At 47.6% G+C, this 24,530-nt stretch overlaps 1 protein-coding gene across 2 annotated transcripts in view; it reads right to left on the minus strand.

Moving 5' to 3' along the window:
* Nucleotides 1–24,530, minus strand: part of STK11 (serine/threonine kinase 11) — a 63,807-nt gene that overhangs the window by 12,771 nt on the left and 26,506 nt on the right. For both annotated transcript variants that reach the window (XM_059720012.1, XM_014611549.3), the window contains exons 4-8: nucleotides 22,262–22,351; nucleotides 20,370–20,502; nucleotides 19,460–19,596; nucleotides 18,787–18,914; nucleotides 8,662–8,719 (exon numbers count right to left, since the gene is read on the minus strand). In XM_059720012.1, the coding sequence (XP_059575995.1) occupies nucleotides 8,662–8,719; nucleotides 18,787–18,914; nucleotides 19,460–19,596; nucleotides 20,370–20,502; nucleotides 22,262–22,351 (546 nt within the window). The remainder of the gene's footprint in view (nucleotides 1–8,661; nucleotides 8,720–18,786; nucleotides 18,915–19,459; nucleotides 19,597–20,369; nucleotides 20,503–22,261; nucleotides 22,352–24,530) is intronic.

The raw sequence follows: 24,530 nt of genomic DNA on the forward strand, positions 1-24,530 counted from the left end.
CCATTTTCAAACTGAGAAGGCATGAAATTTTGCCTTTATGCATTCCCTTTCATTCCCCAGTGAATTATTTCCCAGTCTCCTATTTTTCCCGGGTACACGGTGGACAGTTGGATTAGAAGCAGCAGAAACAGTCAGCTACAACAGCTCAGCATTTTAAGTGCTCAGTCCTGGCAGTTCTTCCTGCCTGTAAGTACTCTGAAGATGGTCCTTGGAGAAACAACAGCAGATGTGGGGTTTCATGGATGGGCAGTGAAGCCAACAACATCGTGTGGCAAGAAGTACCCGCTCTGTGACTAAGTGGCAGTGCTCTGTGTTCAGACTGCATTTCTGAACACCTGCCCCTCAGAGGGACCTAGGATGAGTTCTGGCTTTTCAGGAAAGTTTGCTAAAGAGGGTGCCCCCAAGTTGCTAGTGCATTCTGGGAAAGAACGTCTCTGCAGAGGCTGATGGAGGATTTGGGATTTTTGTGGATGGAGAAAACCCAGCATTTGTGAGCCTGGCATTTCAGTTTGTGATTAATCTAGAGAGGGACGTGGGAAAGATACCGGCTCCAAGATCTCAGAAGGGCCCGGGAAACTCGCACGTCCTGTGAACATTCAGATCTCTTGTACAGTAGGAAGTCTGCTCAAAGCCTATTGTACTGGAGTCCAGGATGCAAAGACATTCCGTGATATATGTTGGCCTCTATTGGCTTGGAGCTCTTAGGCTTGAAATCAGCTTCTTGCTCTGCAATAAGAATAAGAATATGGCCACCAAGAGCTGGCCAGAGCCTTTGTAATGAAGTAGCTCCTGAGACCTAGAAGATTTATTTCAAAACACTGCCAGTGCCACACAGGAAATACAACTCTCTGTGCCTCAGATCTTGCAATCCGAATGGACAGACCATGCCCTACAAACCACCCTGAATGCTTGAAAAGTTACTATTCCAGCTGGAGGTTGATGTTCATCACCTGGCTTTTCTGTGTGAGGCGTAGCAGTGCCAGAAGCCTAGGGGGAAGAAGAAGTGGGCTTTAATGAGTGGGATCAGGGCAGGCCAGATTTGTCAGTCAGACCCATTCGAACCTTTGAGCTTAGTCATCATCACTATAATGAAATGCAAGAGCATTCTGGCTACTGGGCCATCAAGGCAGGAAGCCAGCAGGTCCAACCCACCTGCATGCTGGTCAATAATTATGCCTGCCTTTGAGATGGCTCTTTCAATGTTGTGCATGGCACACAAAGCCCTGTGCTAGCTGGCTCATTTGATTTTCTTTCCTTGGGGGACTGCTTTTATCAAGGAAGTAACTGTCAAGACAATGACTTCACCCTGAGCTGATGTGTTCTGGCAAGATTGTTTAGTAGAGCTACTTTGAGACCCAACACAGCCACCAGCTATTCTTCCTGTGGGCAATAGCACTAGAGGGAACCAAAATCTAAATGACAGGGAGAATGAAGCAAAGGGTACAGAAAAAGAGATCAAAGTGAAAACATGCTCACAGTTGTCGATAGAGGGGATTTTGAAGGGAGAAGGCCTAGAAGTCTCTAGCAGCTAGTGTTTTTGTTTTGCTGTATTTCAGCTCTGCCTCTTTCCTTCCTCCTGTCCTACTTATCAGGAGAGTAAAAATAGGTTTTATTAACAGCTGAAACCTGAATCGCTATACTGTAGTCATACTGATTTCTTCCTCTGGGAAGTGAATTCAAACATTTACATATGTATGTATGCTAATAAGATGTAGAGCAAGTGGAGAGCTGAGTTTCAATGAAGTACAAAGGAAACCAAAGACCTGTTGGAAGGAGCCTCTCCAATAGCAGAGTGCTGCCTATCACGCCTCAGAGATGGGGGCAAGATGATTCTCTGAGCTTTGAGGAAACCACAGTCTTAGAATTGGGCAAAAGGTTAGTACTGCTAAAGCTACTGGCTGCATCAAAGTGATTAGTGGTTGCTTTGTCAGAAGGTGCCTGTTGTCCTAGAATGAATGAAGTCCACAGTGCAAGAGTATATGCAAGGCCAAGTCCCTTCCAGACCCCACACTGAATACTGACACCCTGAAGCATGCGACTGAATTGGGAAGCCTTTGAGAAGAGAGGTATCCGATGTCATTGCTTAGTCCCCAGTGCCATTTCATTGCTGCTTACTGGGAGAAACTCCCTGGGAACAAAAGCATCTGTTCACTGTGTTAAATAGACTGGTGTTGGGATGGGAGAAGGAAGGTCTCTTGCAAGTGCCACTTGCCCAAAGCACGGCTCCAGGAAGAGGCAGATTCATTTGGAGCTTCTGAAATGTTTCTCTTTCTCCACTCTCAGCCATTTGCACCAAAAATGCAGAGCGGCAGTGGGGAGGTGGAGGGTGGGGGTGTGGAGAAAGAGACCCTTTCTTGATATTTTTGCCGGTGGGGTGAAAGAATGAGACATGGAAACTCTGGGGTGGCTGCAGCAGTATTAGCGACAAAGCCACCAGTTCAAAGTGACGTCTGGCGGGGTTAGCTGTAAATCGACAGGGAGCGACAGAGGGCGGGGGTCAGAGACTGAGACTCGCGGCCTGAATGAAAAGAAATCCGAATGGAAAGGCAAATGAGTGCGTCATGCTCAGAGTCACAATTCCCTGCTCCTTTCAAGTTGTACTTCAGCTTCGCCTCCTCTGTGACTCACTAGGCAGGGCTACAGCTTTGCAAGTGTTCCCAGCTAATTCACTTCCCATTCTGGGTCACCGATTTTAAACTGGCTTATTTCAGATAAGGACAGACCTCTCCAGTACCATGCAGCAAGCTCTTTAAGCCATATATTGCCCACCAGTCACAGCCATGTGCAGGCACTGGCTTAGGCAGTCCTGATACTGCACAGGGCTACCAGCAACATCCTGATTTATTCAACAGATCTCATGCAGGAAATTAATGGAGAAAGCAGCTGCACAGCCACAAAGTAAGCGCCTGTTAGTAGCAACAGGTGGGTGCCCTGGTGCTATTCTGCTCCTCAGCAGCTGTTGCTGTTATAGGAAGTATTATCTGAATACCTGGCAAGGAAAGATGTTCCCAGGTGCAATGCTACTGTTGCTCTTACCAGGTGCTGCTGCAAATGGACACCGACTTGTACCCACTGGGAAAGGCAAGGTGGGTGTTCTGATGCAGTGCACCAGCTACACTGACTCATGACATCTAGAAGTCAAAATTCCCATTTCTCCAGTCTCAAGGAGTGGTTCAGCAAGACCCGGAGATAATTAGGGTGAGCCATTTCTGCAGCTGTTACTAACCACAAAGATTGTAGTTCGGGCTTACACAAGAGAAGAGCAGGAGCAAGAATGGTGCTCAGAGCACAGATGGAGGTGTTCGTTCCTTTAACACGCCATATATACTCACATTAAGAAACTCATCCGTAGAGGGTGGGTAGCAGAATTAAAAATTCCAACCTTGTGCCTGGGAATATGCAAGACTGAGCAGGGAAAGGGCTTGTGCTTTCCGTGATAGCCCCTTACATCTAGAGCAGAATTTGCAGTCTGTCATCAAGAAGCAAGACAGATGGAAAAGGCCTATTTGATCACAAGGTGCCACCCAAAATACCTGGAATATGGCCACGAGCATGCACAAAACCTTCAAAGGGAAGTATCACAGCACTGTAAAAACAGAGTCCTTGGGTTTTAGTGCCTGGATCTCAGTGGCAAGAAGAGGCATCTGCTGAAGAAGACTTTCAGGAAAGCAAGAAGAGAGAGTGGCACAATAGCTTCCAGGACATCAGGATTCATAGATTGTAAGGCTGGAAGGGACCTCAGAAGATCATTGGGTCCAGCCCCCTGCACCAAGCAGGAAAGATAACTGGGGGTCAGATGACCCCAGCAAGGTGACTGTCCAGTCTCCTCTTGAGGATTTCCAGGGTAGGTGACTGCACCACCTCTGGAGGGAGCTTATTCCACAATCTGGACACCCTGAATGGGAAGAAGTTTTTCCTAATGTTGAGCCTGAAACGGTCTTCCAGAAGTTTGTGGCTTACTCCTGGTTTTCCCCAAGGGAGCCCTGGTGAACAGTTGTTCACTGAGCCCTTGATGTACTCCCGATATAGCGATAAGCTGCTACCAAGTCCCCTCTCAGCATTCTCTTTTCCAAGCTGAAGAGTCCCAGGTCCCTCAGCCCTTCCTCATATGGCTTGCCATGCAAGTCCCTGATTATACAGATGGGCCCTTCTCAGGACTCTCTCAAGATATACCATGTCCTTGAAGTGCGGTGCCCAGAACTGGACGCAGTCCTCCAGTTGTGGCCTCACCAATGGCGAGTGGAGCGGAAGAATCACTTCCTTGGTTTTGCTGGAGATGCATCAGTTGATGCATGCCAGGGTATTGTTAGCCCTGGTGGCTACAACATTGCACTGCCAGCTCATGTTCATACTGTGGTTTATTAATACCCCCAGGTCCCTTTTGTTCGTGGTGCTGGTCAGTTTGGCACTAAGCCTGTAGGTGTGTAGGGGACTGTTCATCCCCAGGTGGAGCATTTACATTTCTCAATGTTGAACTTCATCTGGTTCCGACTTGCTCACCTTGCCAGCCTGTCTAGATCCGCCTGTATCTGTAGCCTATCTTTAAGCGTGACCATGCTTCCCCACAACTTGGTGTCGTCAGTGAACTTGGCCAGCGAGCTCTTTACCCCCATACCCAAATCATTGATAAAAATATTGAAAAGTACTGGACCAAGCACCGACCCCTGTGGGACACCGCTGCCCACTTCTCGCCAGGACAACACAGATCCGTTCATTAGGACTCTCTGGGTCCTACCCCACAGCCAGCTTCCTACCCACCCGACTGTCTCGCAGTTATGCCCACAATCCTTCAATTTTCTTGTAAGAACATTGTGGGACACCAGATCAAAGGCTTTCTGGAAATCAGGATCGGGCGCTGGTCTTGCCAGTGACCTTGCACTTCTGTCGATAAAAGCCGAGGTGCTCCCTTTCATTATTAACTGCTGCAATCGTATCTATGACCGAACAAATCGAGTGCGACACTTCTGGGGAAGAAGGCAAGATGGTTGCCCTGGTAACAAGAGACAGAGGTAGGATTCTGCATCCACTTCATCACTTTCGATTTTCTTTTTAAGTGCTGCAGCAGGGTCATTGAATTAAAGTTACAACACGCCGTTTACGAGCATTAAGCCCTTCCATAACACTGCAAAGCACAGAGGAGATGATGAGCGATCCACTGGGAACTGAGAGGAGGTCTCTGGCTCTCGGCAGCATCTCTGTGCTGTCATCTCCGAGGTGCTTACAACAAGGCAGTGGAAAAAAAAATCATGAATTGAACTATCAAGGCTGGTTGCTCCAAACAGCATGCAACTAGCTCTGGTTGGAGGGAGCAGGCTCCAAGACCTTTCATTATCACTCATGGGCCAGGCTGTAATCAGCTTGTAAACGAATAATTTGCCCCTGCATGGTGGCCTGGGAGTTTTAATTCATTCCATTTCAGCTGATCCTTAGTGCGACTGTGCAGCTGGCTCTGAAGGAGCTGCATGGACACAGAAGAGGCGGGGTAAGGCTAACACATCTCTTGACCTAGAACTAAAATAATACCAAAAAATCTCCTTAATCACATATGTAATACTAGAGGATTTAGTTTTATGGATGAGGAGCAGCAGAGGAAGGCACCTGACAGAAGCAAAAGCACTGCAGGCAAGCTTTTTTCCCCCCCCATCATCCAGAATCCATAGGGCTTGTCACGTCTCCTATTTCATGCTGGGGAGTGAAGCTCCTGTGCTGTGCAGCAAGCAGCTCAAAAAAGAGAAAAGAAAAACAACCAACAAAATCAAAGCCCTGGGAAAACCATGGGAAGCAACAGGCAATCCACAAGTAATAATGAAAGGACCTTGGACCCTGCCCCTTCCAACCAGAGCTAGTTGGGTGCTGCTTGGAAAAAAATGAGCCATGATAGCTCAATTTGCAGTTTTCAACTAGGGCACAGTGAGCATGCATTCACTTGGTGAGGCCTTTCTGACCTTCATCCGCTCTGGCATTCACTAGGCACTTTCATAGCATCACTGTCTGAGCACTGGGTAGCAAGTAATACCTCTATTTTATAGATGAGGGAAACAGAGTGCAAAGAGGGGACCTGCTGTCTGCATGGCCAGCATAGAGGTGTCTGTACTACTGCAGGCAGTGCATATTTCTTTGAAGGCCTCAATGTTATAGAAAGAATAACCATAGGCTTCGGTCAGTGGTCAAGGCTCAGCCAGGTTATTAGCTACAAAGCACCTACTCGCTAACGCTTGTGGCCAGTGGGCTGCAATGCGTCAGCCTTTAGGCTGTGGTAGGGTTCTGGCACAACTTGCACATAGGGTTCCCCAGGCCAGCAGTTTTCTACCTTCTACAGGTCCCAGGAAGCAGAGTCTGCCCTGTATCCCTGCATCAAAACTGATCATCTTCGTAGTGTCCCTGAGAATGGCTTTTCACCATCTGCTGGAGGACAACCCCCTGCTCGACTCTGCTTGCTCCATTCAATTTTTACCTGAATGGGGCTCATTTAAAATTGTGGCACAGCCCTTCCCATGTCATTCTTTAAGCAGTGCCAAGAGGACAGAAGCTGTTGGGTCCTTTGCTGCAAGGCAAGCTTCCCTCTGAGACAGCAATGGACAAACCCATCTATAGCCCAAGGATAGCCAGCAGCACTGCAGTGCTTGATGTAATTACTGGGATGCCACAGCAGGAGAATCGAGGCAATTACTAATAGGGGAGAAAAGCCTGTTAAGAGGCACTAGCTAAACACAGAGAACTAATGAGAGATTAATCCCTGGAAATGCTAGCCTACCCTATTTGCAGAAAGGGAGTCTCTACACCTTTTTCTCAGTACTGGGAGGACAGGAGCTGGCCCCTAGAAGAAGGGAAGCTTTGTCCTTGATGCATGAAAATTTGCAACTGCCCTTTGGGTCAGGAAACTGCTCTATTTTTTCCTGCTCTCCGACTATGTGCAGGGTGTCTGGAGAGACCTCTTTGTTTCCAGCTGGGAGACGCTGATGCAAAAATCTGTGCCACAGGGGAGGAGAAAGCATACAAAGTGCTGCATAACCACCTCAAGCACCTGGCAGCTAGCAATACACTGCAGCTCTGACTTCCCCATCTTTGAGGGGCCCCTCGCAGCAGTTCCTGCATAGTGGAGGTAGAGATGGTGAGGGCAGACTTTTGTGCTTCCAACATCTATTAGCCCATTTCACAGACTTAATTCCTGACATGCTTAGATGCAGCACTCTGATGCAGCACTAGCCTAGCTGGGCAGTAAGTCAAGCACCACCTTACTGAGGCTGTGGTAAACACGAGGGTTATTAGGTAGCAAGAAGGTACAATGGAAGGCTTCCAAGGTGGGCCAAGCAAAAACATCTGGCAGCAGTACTCAGCAGTGGGCAGGGAGAGGGTTCCAGAATCAGCCTCCACATGGGGCTATAAAGGCCAGGTAGCCAGAAGCTTAAATGCTGCATAAGCAGGAACTGCCTCCTCCACCCAGTGCCTTCTCCTCTGCTAAGGTTCCACCAGTGCAAGCACGTACTCCATCTCTCTGCCTAGCCAGCCAGCCAGCACATGGAGGCCTTGGAAAGATGAGACACTATGTCACTATTAAAAGGGTTAGGGTGGCAGTTTAACTAACCCAGCAGCTATATTTTAAAAGGAGCCATCTTCAAAAGAGGGTAGAGCAAAAGTCTTGATCTTTGCTGGTATTGAAGCTGTACCTCCATGGGGTACCAGTGCAGTTAACCCGCCCTGGTTTTGATCCAGTGCTTATTCAGACCCCTCCCATGCCATGATATTCACCAGGGATCCCAGAGCATGTGGGCTACAGTTCTCTCTTCTGTGAAAAAGCTACAAGGGGAAGCAGTACTGTTCCTCCCTGCAGGCACTGGGAGCCAAGCGTGCCCATTACCTTCCAGGACCTGAGCCTCATTTTGACCCAATTCCCAAAAAAGCTTTCTGGGCAAGCTTGTGGGCAGGAGCTCTGCTGAGCACCTGCAGTCCAGCAGGCAGCTCTGCATGTCCTCAGAAGCACTTCCTATTCAAACAGGAGATAAGCTAATGCAGCCTCCGCGCAGAAGCATCCTCATGATGCTTTTTGTTCTTGTACTTTTATCCGCCCAGGAAATCTCTGCTCAGAGGCAGCATGTTCAAACAGAGCCTTAAAAAACCTCCGAGATAACGGGGCCTTTTTTTCTTCCCTTTTGACAATGGCAGAGATGAAGGGTGAGGGTGCGGGGGAAGAGAGAGAAATACTCCCATTGCACTGGAACCTCATGGAGAGCAGATACCGAGGGTCACCTCTGCCATTAGACTGAGCATCCAGAAGGAGAAAGAACACACTAGTGACAATCCATCCTTTCACAGCCTCAGCTTCAAGATACCCCCATCTCACTCCCATACATTACCGGACCATCAATCTCATTATCCATAACCAGTCACGCTCAGAACACATTCCCAGCCCATTCATTATTTACCCGTTAGCAATTCAAATGCTCCAGCCGGATGCTTAAAAGAAAAGAAAAATAAATAAATAAAAGAGCCACCTAGATTTGCATGCAGGCTGCCCGAGTTCCAGCAGAGCTGGAGGAAGAAGAGCTAGCGTTTTCCATGCGTCTGCTGTCAAAAGGAAAAACAAGTTCAGAGCAATAGTACAGGTACATTAGCATAAGGGGCAGAAAGAGAATGACTAATAGGAAGAAGCTGAACACTCACTTGTGCTGCCTTATCTGCTGTATTGAAAATCTCTTGGCTGGGTCATATTCAAGCATCCCTGAAAAAGGAGGAAAAAAATCCATGTGTGATTCACAGGCACTCAACCAAGGTGGAGACAGGAAGTGCCAAGCCCTTCCCAGCCCCAGCCCCTCCATTATAGGAGACCCTCTGGCAGTAGGAACTCAGGGAAGCCTTCATCTCAAAATGAGCAGCTTGGATGAACCAAGTCAGAAAATTTAGGGTCAAACACGCCAGCTCTGCCCCTCACCGGTGGAAAGACTCACACAAGCCTGTTCCTCAGGTCTCCTCAACTGTTGAGTTGGGGAGATAAGTCTTTCCTTCTTTCACACCATCAACCAGCATTGACTCGTAAACCCAAACACTCACCCCCATATCCCCAGCCAAAACACCAGGAGACATCTCATTTCACAGAAAATAGTATTCAGCCCATACCCCAAGGAGGCAAAGCTTTTTCTGTGGTATATACACATCTGCACAGCACACCAGGAGCTGCAATCTAGGCACAGGCTTCCTTCCCTGAAGCACATCTAGGGCAGAGTTATCTATAACGGCAGGCTGTTGAACACAGCCCTGTTCTCTTAGCTGGAATGCCTGTATTCACCTGTCAGCTACTGAAATATTGAGGCTTGGGGGAGGAGGGAGGGGTGTGCATGTGTGGGGGGATGCTTATCACCACTATTTTTTGCTTAGATTATCTAGTAGGGAAGGGAATGGCTTTCGCAAAGGCAGACCCCCACGCCCTTATCCTCTGAAGACTAAACTGCAAGTTCCATCTCTCATTCTTAGGAAAGTACCATTGGCTCAATAGAAGGAGAAACAGTGAGTTGATGTAAAACTGAAGAGGAACTAATGAATTCACTGTTTCAGCAACCTACAACAGCAGCCTGCAAGATAAAGGCACTCCCCAAGAAACCTTGCAGAAATGATGGATCTACTGAACACAAGTGTGCTTGGTGCTGTACAGAGATTGGGACATAAGAAGATTACACTCAACCCCAAGATGCTCAAACCAGCATTTCAGGCACCCTATGGAGATGTAACTGGTGCTACCCTGGGGCTTTTAGGAGGTGAAGGATTCTAAGCAGGTTTGTAAAAGTCCAAACAGCAGAGGCTAGAACTGACAAGCCTTGCAGTAGTGCATAGAGGAGGTAGGACTGGAGAGGGCATTGAATCCAAGCACTAAAAGGCTGAGAGGGAGAAGGGAGGGGGTAGGAGAACAGAGCAGAAGGGGTAAGGAGGGAATCTGTAGTAATATCAGATCACAATGTCCAAGAATCAAGACTAGGAAGAAATGGATGCAGAAGTCAAATGGGAATCAGTAGAGGGATAAAATAAGGGGAGAGGAAACATTTGTGGCAATTGCCTTTTGGAAGGAAAAGAAAGGCAAGAAAAGGATTGCCACGGCTGAGAAAGTGGGTTTCCTCAGTATGATTGGAAACACTGATGGACTTTTGAGAGAAGACAAAGGGAAAGAAACATGAGCAGAGAATGAGAAGATCCAGAATGATGTATTATTATAAGCCTGATTATCAGGAGGATATCAGCAGTCATGGGTATGAGCCCAGTAATGGTCTTCCCTTTCTTCATTATTAAAGTTTTGCAGGTAAAACTGCAGGAATGGTCCTCTACAGTTATAGGGGTATAGGTTATATCTGTGTTGGTCTAAGGACATAGGCAGACAAGGTTCTTTGGGTAAATCTGATCTCTTTTATTAAACCAACTCAAATAGTTGGAAAAATTGGAGTTGGTCTAATAAAAGAGATTAGATTTACCCAAAGAACCTTGTCTGCCTTTACAATTATAGCCTTTCAGAGCCACAAGAAGGGAGCCAGCAAGAGTCTTGGCAATTGCAACATAGCCTCTGAAGAGGTCCAAGCTCTCAGCTCAACAGCACTGTGGATAGCTCTCAGCAGAAAGCCAGAAGCTGTCAAGCAGCACCAGGACGGTGACGGGTAAGGGTCGAGAGCGGAGAGAATTGAGGGAGCAGTAGCAGTGGGCTGAGAGCACCACTGAATGCAGGGGGGGCAGCCTGGAGGCCCCAGCCAGTGCTATGGTGGGGGAGTGGTAAAGGACATTTCAGGTACAACAGAGCACGTGAGACTGTTGCGGCCCTGTGGAAAGGACATGAGCGAGTGTGACCAACTGCTACAGTCCAGGTGAAGAGCAGGGGACCAGCCTATAGAACTGCTGGGTCCAGAGGGACACAACAGCCTTCAGCTGTCACATGCCAGAGCAAGTCCCTTCACACACGTGAAGTAACCCAGCACACAACTGCCGCAAAAAATCCCTTGCAAGAGAGATTTTCTAGGTACTTTAAGCCACAGAAAGCCTGACCAGGGAAGAGACGTTAAGGGATAAAGAATTCTGGCTCAGAACAGAGTCTGAAAGGCACTGACACCCTAGCAGCTCCTGCCAGCCCTACATATGCTAGCCTTTCAGTTCTCCAGAGGTGGGCAAGATGCACAGTGAAAACCTGCTCTACTGCCTCCCAGTCAGTTAACAGGATTTTAAACAATGTACTGATGGGTGGCCAATCCCATTACGGTTTTTGCTATGCCGAGGAAGGGCTCTCTGATCAAAAAGAGCACTGTACACAGAAAACAGGCAAAGGGTGCGTGGGCGGATGGGGGAACGTGGAATTACTTTCCCTTTGGAAATTGCAAGGTAGCTTGCTTACCAAGGTGATTTAAATAAGGCCCGGTGAGGCTGACAACAACGCTCTGCTAATGGTAAGGGCAACGTGGGATGTCAGAGCCTCTCTGCATTGTTAACCAGAGCTCGCTCCAAGAAGTCGAGGGAACCCCTGCAGCTAAAAGGTGCCTCTGTACCCGCTACCAATATCCGCATGCACAAATCAAAACAGTCAGCGCCATGAGGGCTCAAGGGTTAAGACAAAGCAAACTAGGATTTTACGCTGGCTCTCCTGGGACTAGAAAGCCAGTTAACCTGTGGCTCCCCTACAGTCACTAGGACTAACTACAGCTGGGAATGTGCCCTTGCCACCATTAAAGAGACCTCAAAGGTCAGTTCCTGTTGGACAGGGGCACATGCAAGAGGCTGGATGGAGTTGCTGGGAATATATTTCTCTGTCACCACAGGCTGAATCCATGCATACACATGCCCTAAAATCCACCTCCAAAGCACCACCTCATGGCAAAGGACATTTGCCCCCTTCACTGAGGCATGAAGTTCCCAGTGATACAGTCATTCCTGCCCCAGAAGAGAACAGCGATACGTTTCTCCCCTGCTCGGAAACAATTAACACAGCTGTCATGCTGCTCCAAGAACCCACAGGCTTGTTCCAGTCTTGATGTGCACCCCTCCTGCCCTGACCAGAGGCTCAATGGCCAGGTTTTGCTTTCCCCATAACCAATTAAAAGCCCCTTTGGGGTCTGAGCCAGTGGCACTTGCTTGTTTCCTGTAGGCAAAGGAATGGCTTTTAACCAAGCCGTCAAATTCTACATGTGCAAAAGGAGGTGGACAGAATTTAGGGGCCCAGAGCAATGAATCCCAAGTGAAGACAGGTGCTCGAGCCCCAAAGAAGAGCGAGATTTAAGACGCGGCCTTGGCTTCAGCTTTGCCTACTGGGCTCTGTGCCGGGCTGTTGAGATGCACGACTCTTCCTGTGCGTTGCATGTGAAGCCAGAACACCTACTGCCACTGTGGGCCAGGCTCCTAGAACACAAACACCGCAATACTGAACATCACAATGCCCAAGGCCCTTTGAGGATCTAGCCCACAGCCAGTTACTGCATCTTAGTCATTGCTATCCCAGGAAGCAACGAAGCTGGGCAAACTGCTTTCCCCAATGGATGCCATGACACAGGGAAGGTTCAGCTACAACAAATATTTTATCAGACTGATAGCGAATGCAGCCTTTAGGGGATTTTCTTCACCCCTGGGTTGCTTCCAGTGGGTATTTTCTCTTCTGTATTCCAACATGTGTACGTCAGAGCCCAGCAGCCTCCTCCCTCCCTATTTATCTTGCAGAAGAAATAATTGGAAGATAGGATGAGAAAGAGGTTCAAAGGAAAAAAAAAATCCCACACCTAATTAAATATCCTATTAGTAAGATTATTAGACAGTCACTTCACAGCTGAGCTGCTCAAGCTGTTTTATTTTTAAAGAGACAGTACTGGAGCGGTGGGAGATGATTTTACACAAGGTCAATAGACATGGAAAGCTGATGCTGGTTGGGTTATTTTTAATGTTGTCAGAAATGAATAAATCGGGCAAGTCTCCCTCTAAAAATCATAGGCTTTTAAAAAAAAAAAAATCCCACTTCAGGAGGATGTCTCTGAAGCGTAGCCTGTCATCAATTCTAGCTGAATTTTCTGCCAACTGAAGCACACAAAACTGCACAGGCCAGCTCATCTTGGCCTTCCTAAACACGGCAGGTTTGTCTCAAAGCTGCTGCACTTTTTCAGAGCGTGTCTCTACCTGGAATATTTTGTTGGGGTGTTGCATAGGAGTTAAGGTACATTCCTCACTTGATTGCTCTGACCCTCTTGGTTGAGGCTTACCCATCAAAAGACAGCTTAAGAAATGGCAGTGCTTGCAAAGAAATTTACAGCAATTACTAGATAGAGCAGGTAGAGGCAGAGAATGGAGGTAACAAAAAAGGAAGCGTCTAAGGGAGGTTATAAAAAAGGGAATAATAGTACTGATTAGTAGCGACTATGGCGCAATGGAGATATGCATTGTTCTCAGACAAGGTACAGCAATTAAAGAAGCAATGAAGATAGCTAGAGCCAAAAAAGTCTTCAGTTTAAAGGCAAAGAACTGTTTTTGGGCAATTCTTGAAAGAAACAAGAAAATGTAATTGGTGTAAATGTAAGTCCATGGATTCAGTGGGATGAGTCACTTACAGCAGTTCTGTGGCTAGAGCCCTGTATTGAAAGAGAGACTTCATAAAGACAAAAACATCATGTACTATTCACCCGTCAAATCATCTAAGAGTGTCTGCCCACAATAACCACACATTCTCTACCATTTACGGTAAAGATTTCTATGCAGTTTATTTGGGAGTAGAAACGAGACGCACTGGAACCGAGAGATTCTTCAGCAGGATGCCTTGCTCTCAGACCTCTGCTCCCATGGGATCAGTGTAGCCACACGTGGGTCGTCTTAGATCCTACACCCGATGCAAAATGCTGACAGCATGAATCCCCTTTCTAACACCAGGAACAATCACAGAACTCAAGCCCTTAAATTTCTCCTGCTTCCTCCTCACAAACAACAGATGCAGTCTTGGCCAAGCAGAAAGGCACAGCAAGTACAGGCTTAAGTATCTAACTTCTGGCAGCCAGTAACCTGGTCAGATAGATGCTAATGCTACTAGGAATGCAGTTGGAAGGGAATTCAGGACTCCTGGGTTCTGCCCAGAGTGCCACTGACTCAACGCAGCACCTTGGACAAATAATTTCTCTGTGCCTCAATTGCTCTTTCTGAGCAATGGGAATAACACCTCCTGCAAACATGCTGATGAGGAGCATAAGTAAGGCCCTCCGCTTGTGCTGGCTGGAAGGATGCTCTGACACCATGGCAACAAGCAATTAAATATTTAAATGCATTTTTTTGTGGAGAGTGTGGAAGACAGTTTAGATTTTTCCCCCCTCCACATGCCATGGGACTGACAGACAGGCTTCTGAATGACAGATACAGGTATCTGAAACAACAGTCAGTCAACTACATACCGCTACAGCCCCCATTACCTGAATACCTGAACTCCTCATACCCTCTACTGTATTTATCCTCCCAACACATCCTATGAGATAGGGAAGTGCAAAGTTCACTTTACAAGAGCATGATGGATAGAGCTTGATTCCCCATTTAAGGGGACAAGCATATTAGCAGCATCCCAAGTAGTCTGTGCTAAAATACTATAATAATGAGTCTTCTTGTGGGCTTGGAGAGGACTAGAAGGCATGGGAATGATAATGTAGAATGATGGACAAGGCTGGTATCGAGCTCAGGGAGAAAAAAATGCAACAGCTTGAGCAGCTGCAGAAAGAGTAGTCAACAGAAAAACAGAAAGCTTTAAAAAGCCTCCTTTGGTATCTGCTTCCCAACCAAGCTGGTACCCTGCTCGACACCACTTGCAGCCAGAGGAAACAAACACTTCGCAACATACTGTAGCCTTATTTACAATGAAAGCAGGAGTGCTCATGGCTCAGGGATGTGCCACAGGAGTCCTCTCAAGGCAATGAGAAGGAGGAGTGAGTCTCCTGGGGCAGGAAGCTGAGCTGTGTCTGCACTGTCCATCTCAAAGCTATCAGATATTCACTGACAAGTCCATGATCTGCAGGCACTTGGGTCAGCCTCACCTCCTGCAGAAGAAAGGTGAATAGCAAGTAATGCAAATGCACTGGATAGAAAAGGGAGGCAACACAGCAAAGCTGTCTGCCTTTTGTCACCACTGCTGCTCCCGGGGGAGCTCGGGAAGTGCTGAACACTGGGAACCTTGCAAGCTGGCTTTCATTTCACGCCTTATTAACACAGCTTGTGGTGGCCAAGGTAGCTCCATGGCAAAATGACTCTCCCCAATGGGGAGACACACCACAGAATGAAATCAGCCTGCATCTGTTTAGTACTTTGATCCCTATGAAAAGAGAGAAGCCTCAAACCAAATGAAGAGCAATGGCACAAAGATTGCCTCTTATGGGCCCATCTCTGGGAGGGGGGAGAGAGGGCACACATGTGCATGTGTGTTGGAAGAGGAAGATAACTGAAGAGTTCATAGGACTCCATCCAAAGGGGCCCAGGGTCCCAGGAGAAGAAAAAAGCCATGTGTGTCTGCACCAGACAATCTGCCTTACTGGCTGGATGCCAGGCAGTGCACAACTGCCAGTAACAAACAGAAGACAGGACCACACATGGCAGAGAGGATGAAGGAAGGCTAGAATGAAGGCTGTACAGTAAAATGAGTCTTCTGCAGCCAGGGATGCAGGCTCCTTTGTTTAAAAATAGCAACAAAGCAGGCAGGAGATCCCACCTCCAGGGTCCCAGATCGTTCATTTAAGGAAGAGAGTTAAAGAGGAAAATCATTTAAGAGGACCTGTGACTGACAGGAATTATTCAAACCACATGCATCCCAGCTATCATCACCTAGAGGGCAGAGAGGAAATGCCACACATTTTGCTGTGATCCGGTACCCAGTGCACTGGAGAGGCTTATCACCAGCCTCTAAAGCATTCAGCAGAAATCACTCCTGAGACCAGATTCCAGGCTGGAGGGGCCACTGGGCTTGTTCCAGCTGGGCAACTCCCAAGTTCTTGAGAGAGAAGCTGCTTTTCTGAGCTGGTATCTACAAACCAGCCACCACATGCAGATCAGGACATCGCTAACTGGGACATACGAATACGACACAGGGCACACATCAATCACGAGCCCTGGGCCTTAAGCAGCAGCTACATTAGTCTCACCAGAATAGCTGAGATGACAGCTGTGCTGAGTGCAATTTCTAGCTATGCCTTACGTAACCGTTTGAAAGCTATTAAGTCTGATTAATGCGTTGCAAAATACATGGAAATAACTTCTTGCCTAATCGGTATGGGGCCAGATAAGTTAAAATAATCTCAGATGACTTGGATAGTGGGGGGGGTCAGCTGCATCCTATGAGGAAAGATAACAGGGGCTGTTTGAAAGCAGCAAAAAATCCTTTCTTCAAAAAAAAAAATAAAAAAAAATGCAGAGCTATAACCTGTGCAGACAGCACCCTCTACTGCACTGCCAGGAAAACACAGTCAAGAGGGAGGGGGAAAAAATGCCAAGCATGGTTAGTATCTAGGAAACTGCAATAGGATTTTGCTGCATTTCATACTAAAACCCTCAGCCCCTACCAGTGGTAAAGAGGTAACTATTGGACAACACAAGAGATTCAAGTTTGGTCTGTAGCCCCAGCTCTTGCAGCAATAGGTCCCATCCATAGGAAAGACAACAGCCAAATCCAGGAACTGAGTTACAACATAAATGCCCTCTACAATGTTGTGACATGATTGCAGTTTGTAGCATAAGAAACAGTCACAAGATGCTTCAGAATGCAGTCAGGGTTTCATCTGACCATGAACTGTGACAGTACTGCAACCACGTTTGAGGGGAATGGTGCTGTAACCCAGCACTCTGGCTCTGCCCTCTAGTTACAGTGGGCAAGCACAATAGCCTGTTGACAAGGAAGTATTTCCTCACGGTGCTTAACAATGCCTCCCCGACAGCAATTTCTGGGTGCCTGCACCAGAGAAGAGCAATTGTCCAAACTCAAAATAGGGCTATGATCACACTTGATTTCTAAGTTCTTGTAACTGTCTTTACTATTTGAAGACAGGAAACTATAAGTCTACCCTATGGATCAAGTAGCACTTAGTCTCTCTAGCACAAGATAGGTCCTATCAAGACTGCTCCTTGATTTGGCAGCTAAATTAAACTGTTCCCCAAACTATTATGACTTTGAGCAGGGGTGAAATTTTCATTCATCCCAATGCCTCAAAACATTATTGCAGAAAATGATCAGAGCAGTGGGAGAAGAACCAGAGTCCTGCCCTTGGCTGTGCCCTTCACAGTCAGGCTGAGCTAGTTGGTTTCTCTCATTATATTTTTGATGGAGAAACTAAGGCAAAGTGGCTTGCAAACTTTTACTGAACCTCAGAGACCCAAGTGGAAACAGAACTCATAAGTCCTATAGGCAGCACGGAAAGGATAAAAATATGATGAGCAGATTCCCACCATTGATACGTGTTTTACAGCAGGGCCGCAAGAGACCAAGTCTCTGTCCTGAAGAGCTTACAGTCCAATAGAGAAGACAAGGGATGAGGCGGTGAAGGTGAAAGTAAGCAACTTGCTCAGGGTCACAAAGCAGGTTAGGGGCAGGGTTGGAAATACAAGCATGGTTTCCCCAATTCCCAGAAAATAGGCTGGGCTCCCCCTTACATCCCCAGTCTTTGGGACAGAAAGCTCAGCTGAGATCTTCTCCAAGGCTGAGCTAGGGCAACAAGCAGATTTGCTCTCCAGACAGGCACCCAGTAGGTGCTAGAGGGGTCCAACCCAAAAGGAGCACAGCAGGCTGCAGCTCTGCAGAATGAGTGCACTTAATGCCAACTGAAGCAAACATTTCATGTATTAACCACAGCAATCTATTATTAACGCTCTGTCTCAAGCCACCCAAGCAAGGAAATTCAGAGCACAGGCTGAAAAGGAACCAGAACAGCTGCCCAGTCCTCAACACGCATCATTCCACTTACAGCTCGCTTTACAAAAGGCTTGGGTAAGAGGCTTCATTCACTCTGAATGACCTTGCTTGGGATGCTCCCCTCTGAGCTCTGAGTCTGCCCTGAAAGCCAGACCACCTTTTGTGGGTTAACTCCCAAAGTCTATGAAATTGAAGATATAGGAATAGATTGGACTGTCAAGGAAGATTATGGCCCTCTTCACCAGGTTGCTATATAGCAGTGGTTTTCAGTCTTTTTAGACTCGAGGCACTCCTCCAAAACTTTTTAGAATGTAGTGGCACCCCATTTGGAAAAAACCTAATATCATTATATATAATAACCATTATACTTTTCTATTTTAAAATATGTTATTAACACTGAGCCCTGGAATTGCAAAGGACAGCACTTGGGTATGACCAGCTCCAGGGATAAGGCGCTGGGCTGCACACACAGCATGTGGGAAGCAATGAAGGGGTGGGAGGGGCTGGAGGAGGCCTGGGTGGGGGCAGGCTAAGGTGCTTCTGTGGCCAGGAGGAATTGCGCACAGCTTGGAGATGGATGAGGGTGCCCTCAGGTAGAACTGCCCTGGGTGCCTCTTTTCAGAGGCTTGTTGGAAACCAACTGAAAGAAGGTACAGATGAAGAGGTGCACCTGCCTGCATGATGCCTCCTGAAAAACGGAAGGAAATGGGGTAGACGGAAGTAGCAGCAGTGCCAGCATCACAGCACCCTGACAGGCTCTCACAGCACCCCAGCTGAAAACTACTGCTATACAGCACAGAGGCATCACCACCCATGAAAGACTTCAAGTGGGATTCTCCCTTAGTAGGCATGCATTGCATATCTGTTGCATCCACAGGCTTTGCCCATGTGTATTCAGGTTACCTGAAAGAAGGACTCACCTCTAAGTAGGTCTGAGAGCGGAGGACCACAATCCTCTGGAATTGTGTAGTCCCCTTTCCCGATGTTTTCAAATAACTTATAGATATTATCCCCCTCAAAGGGGTATAGACCCGTTGTAATGTTGTATCTGTGAATACAGATGGAACACAGTGTAAGACAATATACAGCACTTGAGGTCTAGCTCTTAACATGCAGGCTGACAAGCCAGAAGAGTGCCCAGGACAAGCAGCAGCAAAGACTCATCTGATTCCATTTGGGCCAAGAGATGCTGAGAAGTGGCTGGTGTGGAGAACCTGAGTTCTAATTTTTCTAGAACTTCAAACTTCGCTGTACCATTTAGTTTCTAATAGCGGAATGGACCCAAATATGAACGCAGTGCCCTCTCCTGCAACACCTAGAAACAGCACCGACTAAATCTGATCAGCCTGGGGAGCAGTGCACTATATATAGATCTCTTTTTTAGGTAGTCTGTAAAAGGTGCACATCTACCCTGCCTTTGGGCAGTGCACAACCATCTCACAGAAGCTGGAGATTACCACAGGTGGATGATGGGAGGGGACATGAGGTACATTAATACCCACCAATCATGATGGCACCAGTCAGTATGAATCTGAAGGAGAGTAACGCAACCCCTCTCCCCCACCCCTGCTTGACTACCGCACGGGTACTTACAGCGTGACCCCCGCTGACCAGATGTCCACTTTAAAGCCTGAAAAGGTATCCAGGCCATTGGCAATTTCTGGCGGCTGGAATGCTGGCGACCCTTGGCTCGTTCTGCACGTATCATCCTCCGCGAACGGATGCAGTGCCTGCAGCAGGAGACAAGGAATTTTTTGTTATTTTTGTATTACTCGGACTCTCTAGAGATGATCAAGGATAAAAGCTTTATCCCCACGTACTCTCCAAGGGGATCTGTCATTGTAGATCTAGGTACATGGCTATACAATTGATAATAACGGTTGTGTATCACAGCAAGAGTTGGTGGTATTACCTGCGGTTAAGGTGGCCTGATGCTGCCTATTTTAAGGCTTTTCCATTAATTAAAACTTGGGCAAGCTGCCCAGGCTGAAATTTTCCATGCCAATGTATTCCGGTCTGATTTTTCTGGGAAAGCTTTGGGTAAACAGTTCACTAGTTCCCAAGGATAAGCTATGCCGGCTTGCTCCTGTTCAAACAACACTTCCAATTATTGAATTGAAAAGTTTTAGAACACTGTGTTTAGAAGCCTGGTCTTGGATTTGTCAGTGATGATAAAGATGCATCTTTTGCCGCCCTGTCAAAATCTACTTGAGTTCAGCCTCGTTATAAGCTGCTGAAAAACTTGTTTGTGCATGCTGTGCTGTGCTATATGAAAGTGTAATTAGACAGTCTTAAAACTATTGGAACTCACCCATTTACACATATACATTAAGTTTGTAGAGGCAACCTTAATTCTGGCATGTCCTTATGTCTGAATGCTTGACTTGGCAATTAATATTCTTCCAACATAGTTAATGTTTCACACTTGTCTCCCCAGGTCCTTAGCATACGTCTACCACTGGTACATTAGAGACGATGGGTTCCACACGTAATTTCTACATACCTCTGCTACTCCTAAATCAGATATTTTTAGTGTCCCATTGGTTGTTAGAAGGAGGTTTCCTGGTTTTATATCCTTGTGGACAATCCCTTGGCTGTGCAAGTATTCTAAGCCATCTATGAGCTGGCAAAAGTACCTGCAAGAGAATCGAGACAGAAAAATTTGGTGTTTCAAGGGACTGGGGTGTCATATGAGCTACTGCAGATAAGTACAGAGAGGGAGGAGAGCAGTGTTCCAGGAGCATATGGGCTGGGATTACAGCAGCTTTCACTGCTGGGGCAATAGAGATTTAAGTCTGGTGTATGTTTTAACACAACAGCACCCAAGGCAGTCAGAAGCGGTTGCTTGCTCGTGTTTTGCATCAGGGCACAAACCACTTGGGACATTAAGCTACTCCACATCAAAGATAGGCTCCCACTCTGTATATTTAGTAAGTTCAAGCACTCAGCTGGCTTGGATTGATAGCACAGTGCTGGCACCAAGGAATTATCTGCTTTGAAGTAATGCCGCAGGGATTTAAACATACAGAGTTTCACGTAGTGCAAGATGTGCTAGCTTCCTACCTCTCTCCCACACTCTTCACAAATAGAGTACTGCAGGCCTTATACCAGTGGGCCTTGTTACAACCCAATACAGCTGTGCTCACTGCACTATGATGCACTGGGTTATCATTGGCAGGTCACCCAAGCAGTTGCCCCTTATCTGACATCCAGTGATGTTTGCTTCCAATACTTAAAAAATGATAGAATGAAGTCTCCATTGCTCAGAGGGATGAAGAGCCAGGATTCCCAGTGCCTAGAGGTAGGCAGAGTCATGCTGGATAGTAGTATGGCTCCTTTTGCTGGGGAGGGGTTGAGGTACAATTTTGCTGTACCAGGACAAAGGGCTACGTGTGTCCATGGGAGGAGCTCTTTGCTGGCACACTATTTTTGCAAAACCCTCCTAATGAAGGTTTAAGTATTGAGGTTCCTGCAGTACGAGTCTCAAGGTGGCATGGAGGTCTTTTCCCCAGGGTGCCTTTCCAGTGGGCAGCAGGTAAGGCTAGATATTTCTGACCCTTCAGCACTTGTAACCTCTCCTCTGGTGATTAACGCTACAGTACTCTCAATTCAGAAGGGGACAGGTGCATTCATAAAATGCCCCCTGCTCCCTATCTCAGCTGGATGGCTTGAAGGTTCCTTTCCTCTTTACTCCCTTCCATTTCCACACCCAGCCTGAGAGAAGAGTACTGGACATGCTTTCCAAATGCCCCACTCCAGCTGTGGAAGTCAAACAGCTGCTCTCTGGTTACTGTACACTCTTAATCCCTCCACCCCCTTTTCCAGGCACCACGCAGACAGTGGGACATGTTAGCTGCTCCCAAACCTGGATCCTGTTCTAAACCACTGGCAAAATCCACACTTAGTTCTGTGCCACTCGCTCAGCAATGAGATGATGTCCTTTTCTCAACCAGAATCTAATTTCGGAAGATGACACCAGGAAGCATTCCACATGGGTCACGCTCTCCCAGACCACAGAGGTGTGACAAGAAATTCCAAGAGATGCAGTTGGGCACTTAAGACTCTCTCAACCTTCTTTTTGTTGCTGCCAAGGCACATATGTGGCTGAGCTATGGGAAAGGGGTTAACAAGGCTTTCTATGCCTCAGACATCAAAGCCAAAGCGATAGAAAATAATTCAATAGGAATAATAAGCTTTGCTTCCCAGAATCCCTCACCAGCTTTTAATTTTCTCCATGGATGTATGCCCTCTTTATTCATAACAAGTTTTGCTTTAAAGAGCAGTCAGCTGCCTTAGTGTCAGTGTGGAAGAACGAACACATGAATTCAAGAGATGTAGCATGGGTGGAGAAGGCTGATACTCTCAACATGGTTTAAGAACAGAAGTTGCACTTACCCGTGAGCCTGAAAGACTGGAAACCTTTTTTCTGGGACACTGTCCAGCATCTCCTGCATCCCACACACGCAATACTCCATTACCATATACGTGAAGACAGAGTTAAGGAAGCATCAAGGTTATTCAACTGGCCAGGCAAGTGCTGTGTGGTGGCTGCAGTCCTGTTCCTGTGTTATTGGCTAGCAGCAGCAGAGACCATATTTATGCGTTGTACACACACAGGTTGTGGTACCACAGAGCCTGGATTTGGTTGGCCCTGCCTGTTCCATCTTTGTCAGGCCAGCATTAAGGAAAGGATATCATAGGTCTAGTTTTGAAGTGGGAAGTATGTGGCAGGGTGCTTCTCCAGGGGTGGCCATGAAGCCCCTGGAGTCCCTGCAGCCTTCACTTTATGGGCAATCACCTCTTCAGTTGCCCACCACGCTTTGATGTCTTATTACTTTTGAGGGAGGCTGCCCCAGGGCTTCCCAAATTGCTCTCTCCGATGACCACCAGGTGCCCATGGTCACTGCCTTATGGGCTACAGCTCCATTCATTCCCTACACCATGCCCCATGCCTCGTAGTGGGCATCCTTAGATTCACAGATGTTAGGGTCAGAAGGGACCTCAATAGATCATCGAGTCCGACCCCCTGCATAGGCAGGGAAGAGTGCTGGGTCTAGATGACCCCAGCTAGATGGTTATCTAACCTCCTCTTGAAGACCCCCAGGGTAAGGGAGAGCACCACCTCCCTTGGGAGCCCGTTCCAGACCTTGGCCACTCGAACTGTGAAGAAGTTCCTCCTAATGTCCAATCTAAATCTGCTCTCTGCTAGCTTGTGGCCATTATTTCTTGTAACCCCCGGGGGCGCCTTGGTGAATAAAACCTCACCAATTCCCTTCTGTGCCCCCGTGATGAACTTATAGGCAGCCACAAGGTCGCCTCTCAACCTTCTCTTGTGGAGGCTGAAAAGATCCAGTTTCTATAGTCTCTCGTTGTAGGACTTGGTCTGTAGGCCCTTAACCATATGAGTGGCCCTTCTCTGGACCCTCTCCAGGTTATCCGCATCCCTCTTGAAGTGTGGCGCCCAGAATTGCACGCAGTACTCCAACTGCGGTCTGACCAGCGCCCGATAGAGGGGAAGTATCACCTCCTTGGACCTATTCGTCATGCATCTGCTGATGCACGATAAAGTGCCATTGGCTTTTCTGATGGCTTTGTCACACTGCCGACTCATGTTCATCTTAGAGTCTGCTAGGACTCCAAGATCCCTTTCCACTTCCGTGCCACCCAGCAGGTCATTCCCTAGGCAGTAGGTGTGCTGGACATTTTTCCTCCCTAGGTGCAGCACTTTGCATTTCTCCTTGTTGAACTGCATTCTGTTGTTTTCTGCCCACTTGTCCAACCTGTCCAGGTCTGCTTGCAGCTGCTCCCTGCCCTTTGGCATGTCCACTTCTCCCATAGCTTTGTGTCATCTGCAAACTTGGACAGAGTACATTTGACTCCCTCGTCCAAGTCACTGATGAAGACATTAAAGAGTATCGGTCCCAGGACCGAGCCCTGCGGGACCCCACTGCCCACACCCTTCCAGGTTGAAGCCGACCCATCCACCACAACTCTCTGGGTGCGACCCTCCAGCCAATTCGCCACCCACCAGACTGTGTTAGGGTGCTGCCGTTCATTTCCACTTTGCCTCTCCTCTGGGGTTCCCTGGACCCTCTCTGGTTCTACACTCTCAGCCTCTCAATAGGCTCCTGGACCCTCACTTGTCCCATACTGTCAGCCCCTTAATCTGGGCTTCGGACCTCTCCCTGGGTTCCCCTTTTTCCACCCCTCCACTTCTGGGCTGGAGCAAAGGAGAAGGAAGATGTGGAGGTGGAGTAACTGCCTACCCCTAACACTGCTTATTCCCAATTCTAGCTCCTCTCTGTTTGGAGCATTGCTTTGGATAGGGACCAATTCTTAAAGAACCTCTAAGATCTCTGAGAACAGTTTTGAAAAGGTTGGTGCCAATTCAGGCTAAACACAAGCCAACAAGCATCTCTGCTTTTGGTGCAATTAACCAATCCCCATTACATTTCCAAGGCCAGACGGACTGGACTGTCTCACTGGGAAGTCCAGCAGAGCCCTTGTAGGCTCTTGGGTGCCCAAGAAGTTAGCCTTGAGGGCCCCTTACCATTGCCTCCAACATCCATTAGAACTTTGTCTGGCTCTCCGTACACCTTCAGCAGCCTGGCACTAGGAAGAAGAGGGGACACACTGCTGGTAACTGCATCAACAGCAGAGGGCA

This window comes from Alligator mississippiensis, chromosome 16 (assembly GCF_030867095.1).
Source record: "Alligator mississippiensis isolate rAllMis1 chromosome 16, rAllMis1, whole genome shotgun sequence".
Classification (NCBI taxonomy): domain Eukaryota; kingdom Metazoa; phylum Chordata; order Crocodylia; family Alligatoridae; genus Alligator; species Alligator mississippiensis.